Source organism: Penaeus monodon, chromosome 12 (assembly GCF_015228065.2).
Source record: "Penaeus monodon isolate SGIC_2016 chromosome 12, NSTDA_Pmon_1, whole genome shotgun sequence".
Taxonomy (NCBI): domain Eukaryota; kingdom Metazoa; phylum Arthropoda; class Malacostraca; order Decapoda; family Penaeidae; genus Penaeus; species Penaeus monodon.
In genome coordinates this window covers 39,880,320-39,887,819 of record NC_051397.1, presented here as the reverse complement: position 1 = coordinate 39,887,819, position 7,500 = coordinate 39,880,320, and the positions used below count along the sequence as shown (strand labels likewise).

Below are 7,500 nucleotides of genomic sequence, written 5' to 3'. Positions count from 1 at the left end.
TCGATCTTTTAAGAACCAACATTAATGAAAATCATCCCCTTTTTCCCTCAGATGCGGAGCGCAAAGGTACTGCTCCTCCTCGCGACTTGGAGAATCTCCGTCGCTGAAGACCTCTCCGCGACGGGGAACAAGACGTACCTGGAGAAGCGCCAGGAACACGAGGACTCCAAGATGGTCGGGATGAAGGAGGAGGACGTCTATCTTAGCCACCCTCACACGGCCGCCCTCGATCCTGAAGGGAAGTTTCATCTGTCGTGGGCAGTGGATTCCGAGGGCAAGGTCAGTCAGTTGGATGTTGGGATTTTTATTTTTTTTTTTTTTATATATAACTAGGAAATTCACCCAGAAGTACATGTGGATTCCGGGTCTTGTAATCACAACGAGGGCGTTATGTTCTTTCATGTCTTTGTATTTTTTTTCTAATCATCGTATGTAGACGTCTGTGCTTCTGCAAGTCTTATCTCATTTATATTTTTTCTTGTGTTAGATTTTCTCTCTCTCTCTTTTTTTATCCTCGTATGTGCTTGTGTACGTGTTATCTTCCTATCTGTTAAAAAATCTTCGTATGTGGATGTTGCAATTGCGTATGTCTATATCTATCCTTTCTTTTTAAATCGCCTTTGTATATCCTTACCAAAGATTTATTTATTTTCTTACCGTAACATAACCATTATCCTAAATCACGTGGACTAAATGAAAAGAGATCCAAGTGCAATATCATTTCTCTTTTAATAAGACCAGATTCTTTTTTCTTAAATCGTTATTCCAAAATCTCGTCAGTTGGATTTTTAAAAACATGACTGAGTACAGTATTATTTCTCTTTTACAATGAAGAGATTTTAAAAATTCTTTTATATTCTTATTATATATTTTATCTTTTTATTTTATTTTTTGAAAGCTAACTTAGTACAATTTACAATTTACAATGACCAGAGTTTTTATCTTTTTTCTATCAAAAATTTATTTTATTTATTCTATTATTTATTTATTTATCTATTCATTCATTTATTTATCTGAAAGCTAACCCCTTAAAATCTACCCTTCAGGAGATCACCCTGGAGATCGCGGCGGAAACCCTCGGCTGGCTGGCCTTCGGGTTCTCACCTAGCGAGGCCGTGGCGGACGTGGACCTCCTGACGGGCTGGGTCGACCAAGAGGGCGTCGGGCACGTCCAGGTAAGTGTCATGATGGCACTTTTAATGACAAAACTTTTTTTTTTATATGTCGTTCATTTCATTTGGTCTTAGGTGGTTTGTTCTTATAAGTTCATCTATCTATCTGTCTGCCTATTTATCTATCTGTCTGTTTATCTCTTCTTTTATGCTCTATTTTTATTTATCTCTGTCTATCTATTTCTCTTAACCTATCTATCTATTTCTCTAAACCTATCTATCTTTCATTATTTGTCTATCTATCTCCTACTTATCTGTATCTGTCTATCTATCTATCTATCTGTCTACCTCTATCTATCTTTCTATCTTTATCTATCCATCTATATACGATTACGAGCACAAACACAGCATCACGCAGAGCGAATTTAGAATGAAACACAGCCACGGAAATAGACAAATGAATGAGCCACGTTTCCTTCAATCATCAGTTTGTGTTTCATTTCATCATACACGATTAAGTGATAGTTAAGTGACGTCACAACCTTAAGGTAACTCCGCGAAGGATGGGCATTGCACTTGTCAGGTAGACATCATGTGATCAGGGAGCTAAAATTGGACTGCCGCTTCATTAGCTGCCTTGACTGAATTAATGGAAGGGTTGTTCAGGATATTAAGAGGATGTCGCATGAATAAGCAGGACGGGAGATTAAGGAAAGGTCGGGCAAGGTTTGTTATATTTAGTCGTTAGTTTCGCGCCCTTTTTTTGTGTGTCGATTTCGGGGGTGAGTTGCCGAATGCTGCGGAGGAAATGGGATTCTAGTGTGTTCGGATATCAACGTGTTTGGATATATTCATTCAGCTTTTATGATACGCATTGCTATCGATACACGGAAGTGTATAAACGAGCAGGTACACGCATACACACGTACACACGCATAAGCACACACTCACACTCACACTCAAAGTGAAACTCACACTCACACTCAAAGTGAAACTCACACTCACTCACACTCACACTCACACTCACACTCACACTCATACTCATGCACTCATACACATACACTCTCACACACGTGCGCGCGCAATGGCAGTTTCAAAGGGTCCTAGTGCTTCACGCTTAGCATATTTTATATTTCAGTTTAAAGTGAATGAATTAACTTCTGCCCTCAGCAAAGCACTGGCTTATATAAAGAAGCATTCTGGCTTGCAGCGCAGAGAGTGTAGTATGCTTAATGTAATCGGTCTCCATCCACTGTGCCTCTCTGCTCAGACCCACTTCTTCACTCACTCGTCATTACTGAAGAAAATCAATGGCCGATCTTGACATATAGCGAACCTATTTACGACCATTACGACTCCCCCCACCCCCACCCCGCCCTCCCCGTGGCAACCAGAGTCTTTGATTTGCATATGAAACGTCAGTCTTCACCGCGCATTTTCAGAATTAATTTTCGAAAGGCGCTTCATTGGCTTCGATTCGTTTGTATTTTGGAAGAAGGAAAAAAAGGAGGGGAGGGGGGTAGCTTGGCTAAGGACCCGCAGCTTTTAATTTCCAGTATCGTCTGTCCGTTTAAGTTATATATATATATATATATATATATATATATATATATATATATATATATATATATATATATATATTTTAATTCTTCGTATCCAGTATCGTATATCCGTTTGGGTTTCCTCCTCACAGCTTTCTATATTTCAGCTCCGGTACTTTATGTTGAGGAATTCTTTCAAGCCTAATGTCCATAGATTCTGCTGAAGTAGCAACAATTTGAATATTTTTTCTTCCTTCTATTACTTCCCTTGTCTGTTGCCGAGGATCCCCCATTCTCCAAAGGCGGGATTGCAAACTGAACAGGGAGAGGAATCAGCGGAGGTATCTTGTAAGGATGCGGCCGCTTCAGGAGTTACTTGCTATTGGAATTAAACCCGGCGCGCCCCCCGGGCATAGGAGCCACTTCGGATTTAATCAAAGTTCCATTTAACTTTGTCCTCGCGAGTTTATTCACACCGCCGAGACGTTCCGACAAGATTCCCGTTGTTTGCCAGCAGGAGTCATGTCTCTTCCTCCTCCCTCTCTCCCTCAGGATCGCCACGGCCCCGGGGACAAGACGCCGCAGATGGACGACCAACAGGACTGGCGACTGGCCAGGGCGAGCGAGAACGACACCCACACGCTCCTGGTCGTCACTCGAGACCTCAGCACCTGCGACGACCAGGACCTGCCGTTGCTGGTAAGAGATGAACTAGTTTCGAACTCGTTTCTTCTGATTGTGGATGAGGAATAAGAATGCGACGACGCTTGGCGAGGAGCTTGTTACATCTGGTTTTATATTCCCTTTAGTAGAGTTATGGCAAGACTTGGATCAGAAGAGAACGAAGGGGGAAAGTTTGTCGTGTCTTTGGGCGTAAAGGAGAGGAGTACAAAGGAGAACACAGACACATACATAAACAGACGTGTACACACACACACACACACACACACACACACACACACACACACACACACACACACACAACACATACACACATATGAAAATGGAATGAAGTCGCGTGACAGGTAAAGGTGCTGGATCAGTTCTAAATAAATTAAGGATAAAATCTGAAGAATGTAGGTCGAGGAAATTTATGAGTTGAGAACGAGGACGGGGCAGAGACACTTGATGGTAGTAATAATGATAATGCTAGAAATGATAATGATAATAATGATGATAGTAGTAATAGTAGGAATAGTAATACAATGATAATGATAATGATAAAAATGAAGATGATAATAATGATAATAATAATAATGATAACAACAGCAATAAAAATAATAATAATAATAATAATGTAATAATTTGAAAATACTAATAGTAATAATAATAATAGGAGTCATAATAATAATAACAGCGGTAATAATGATGACAAGGACAACATTTTGATAATGACAATAATGGTAGTAATAGCAGTGGTAAGGCAAATAATGATATTGACAACAACAATAACAATGATAATCATACGTGATATAAAGCGTATAAGGAAACAATGATTGTGAGCGTAGAAAAACTGATGGTCCAGCGCCAGCACAAAACGGGAATTATACCTTGGAATTGGAACTGCAATGATATAGGAAGAGAGAGAAAAAATATAAAGAATGATAAACGTAGACTGATAAAGGTCGGTAATGAAAGAGTAGATTGAGAGAGAGGGAAGTGGGAAGCGAAGGAGAGAGAGAGGGAGAAGCAGAGAGAGAGAGGAGGAGAGAGTGAGGGAGAGGGGAGAAAGAGGGAGGGGGAGGGGGGAGAGAAAGAGAGGAGTGAATAGTTAGAGAGCCGTTATATATATAAAGAGCGAGAGACGGTGGGGAGGAGGGAGAGAGAATGGAAATAATGGATGAGTGATTATTGTCAGTGAGAAGTAGAGAAAAAAATTAAATAGAAGGGAGAGAAAAGGCAGAATATACAAAGGGAGAGATAGTCGAAGCGGGCGAGGGGAGACGGAGGCGGAGGGAGAGGTAAAGGGTGAGGAAGAGGGGGCAGGGAGAGGTAAAGGGTGAGGGAGAGGTAACTGGTGAAGGGGAGGGGAAGGTGAAGAGCGAGAGAGGCAGGAAGGGTGAGGGAGAGGGGAACTTGAAGAGGAGAGGGGGAGGGGACGAATCAGATGAAGGAGCAGGGCAGCGATAAAGGGGGAGGGGAAGGGGAAGGAGTAGAGAGGAGGGGAAGGGGTCGGGCCAAGGGAAGGGGAGAGAAGGGGACCGAACCAGGGGGAGCACGCGGGCAAAGGGAAGGGGGGAGGGAGAGGGGACGAGCCAGGGGAAGCACGAGGGGAACAGGAAGGGGGGAGGGGAGAAGAGAGGGGAAGGGGCCCAGCCGTGCAGATCGCCTGGGGGTTCACGTGGTGCGACAACCGGCTGGCTACACCCGGCCTCCGCCACACCGAGCGGGTAATGTGAGATGGCCTCAGGGGGCGCTGTGGAATCGCTGGCTCTGATTATATTTTTATGGCTCTGACGTTCCTTTGGTATTGTTTTTTAAGCTTTTACCACCAGAGACTATCTAATTCAGCCGAGAAATTATACGTTGGGGAAGAGGGGTTTAAACACCATCTTTTTTCTTTTTTTCTTTTTTTTTCCCAATGGGTATTCCTTCAGATCTCCATGATTTTGGGCGTGGGTGCAGCTGGGCTGTGTATGTATGCGTCTGTATGTATGCACGTGTCGTTAAACAGCTGTATCAGAGTTGTTGTTTTTTTCTTTTTAACCGATCCAATATATGCATCAACCGCATTACTTTTCAGATATAGGATATGAGATGAATGTTTCACTATGGATATCTTATTAGATATCTACCGGATTTTGTTTGAAACATGATTATTTTCGTTATACTGATATTATTGGCATTGTGTATCTTAGTTAACGTTTCTGACACCATGCAGAATTTTCGGTCAATTGCTTTCAAATATATTCTCTTGTGTCGATGAGACGAACATACCTCATTCTAACGTAACTGTTGTCATTTCGTGCTATTTATATTCCATATTTCGTCATATATCAAAATAGTTTCGAAATGTTTACACTCCAGGATATAATTACTGTCAATAATTAGCTTCCCATGCTGTCGGTCTAATCGTGAATCGGACTAAAAGCAGGGGATTGCTGAATTAACCAACCGATACCGATTACTAACAGCGCTTGCAGACATTTTCTCGTTTACGCAACAACACACACATACACACGCACGCACGCACTCACCTCGTACACGAATTTTCACCAGCAAAAAAGTCGGTCACACGTTTAAATGTCAACTAAGCTTTGTGTAATATAATAGTTATGCACTATAATCATTAGTAAAGATATATGTATCACTGATTTTTCATTTTATTTGGTAAGTGATTATGCGTTTCCTTTGTTGATTAACCAGGAAAACTGGTAATGATTTTGTATTACGTTAGATGACAAAACAATGTTAGTCTCAAGAGAAATATAACCGTCTCTACACGTTGAACCTACTACTTCACAACATGAGATAAATAGAACGAGATAAGTAAGTAAATGAATAAGTCTCACAACTAACCCTTTAACCCTACCCCCCCCCCAACCCACTCCCGCATTAGAACACGACCAAACGCCTCATCTACGCCTACGGTACATCGGACCCCGCCAACGCCACTTCCTTCGAGTACCTGAGCGCCGAGGCAACCAGGGGCTCGCGCTACCTGCTTCTCTTGCAGCCGCCCGCCCCCTTCCCGCCCAGTCTCGAGGACGCCCGAACTTGGAGTCTTAGTCAGAGTCTCAGCCTCGCCAAGGACCAGCGAGATGTCCACTGGTGCAACATTGTCCGATTCCCGCACCTGGAGTCCCAAGTGCACTATGTTGGGGTAAGTTTGGGGCTGGGTTTTCTTTCTTTTGGGGGGTGAGAAAGAGAGTGTTATTTGAATGGGATGTATGGTGGTATTTTTTCTTGCTTTAGAGGGTATTAGAGGATGAAATATAGATCGTACAGCGATGGGATGATCATAAATTAGAATAAGTACCAGGTCTTGTTTCTCGTTCTCTGGAATAGTCTTCCGTCGCACCGAAAACATGTAACGAACGAGTAATCACGAAAAAATAATGCTTAATTCTGCGTCCCAATGTCCACAGTTCGACATGAAGCACGGACAGAACTCCCGCAAGCACCTTCATCACCTGACCATCTGGGAGTGCACAGGAGACCCCAACTCCGCCGCTTACAGACAAGGACGTGAACGTCTCATGCACTACGCCTCACAACAAGGTCACGAGTGTTACAGCTCAAGCATGCCCCTAGACTACAACAGTTGCAATAATCCTGTTATTGTATGGGCCACCGGGGGAGAGGTGAGTGCTACAGAAATTCTTTTAGGCTACCATAGTATCAGTCACAGACACCAACTTCAAGCAGTGATGATAATCTGATACACTAAGACACTACATGATATTCCAAAGGATAATGCATGACCTTATGACTCCTTTCCATAGGGAGAGAGGGAGCCAGCCCATGTTGGACTGCCCATGGTTCCCGAAGTGGGTGAATATGCCTTCTTCCTGGTGGAGGCACACTATGACAACTCCCCCATGGCAGACAGCATTAGTGTGGAGTGGGGTATCGATGTCTACTACACGGATCAACTGCGGTGAGTCTCGCCTATCAGATACAGACAGTGATATTTTGTAACCATTGGAAATATATTATTCAAAGTCATTTTGATTACATATAGCATTCCATATAAACACTGTTAGAGGGAGGGCAAGGATGATAAGAAGTGAGGGAAAGAAGAGAGAAGGTGGAGAATAGAGGAAAGAAGGAAGAGAGGGAAGAAAGGGGGACGGGAAGAAAAGGAGGGAGTGAAAAGCAAGAGAAAGGGAAGAAAGGAATGAGAA

At 42.8% G+C, this 7,500-nt stretch overlaps 1 protein-coding gene across 2 annotated transcripts in view; it reads left to right on the top strand.

The window, feature by feature from the left end:
* Nucleotides 1-7,500, top strand: part of LOC119579444 (DBH-like monooxygenase protein 1) — a 14,192-nt gene that overhangs the window by 3,532 nt on the left and 3,160 nt on the right. For both annotated transcript variants that reach the window (XM_037927248.1, XM_037927249.1), the window contains 6 exons: nucleotides 52-279; nucleotides 1,047-1,175; nucleotides 3,206-3,352; nucleotides 6,213-6,476; nucleotides 6,742-6,957; nucleotides 7,099-7,253. In XM_037927248.1, coding sequence (XP_037783176.1) covers nucleotides 52-279; nucleotides 1,047-1,175; nucleotides 3,206-3,352; nucleotides 6,213-6,476; nucleotides 6,742-6,957; nucleotides 7,099-7,253 — 1,139 coding nt within the window. The remainder of the gene's footprint in view (nucleotides 1-51; nucleotides 280-1,046; nucleotides 1,176-3,205; nucleotides 3,353-6,212; nucleotides 6,477-6,741; nucleotides 6,958-7,098; nucleotides 7,254-7,500) is intronic.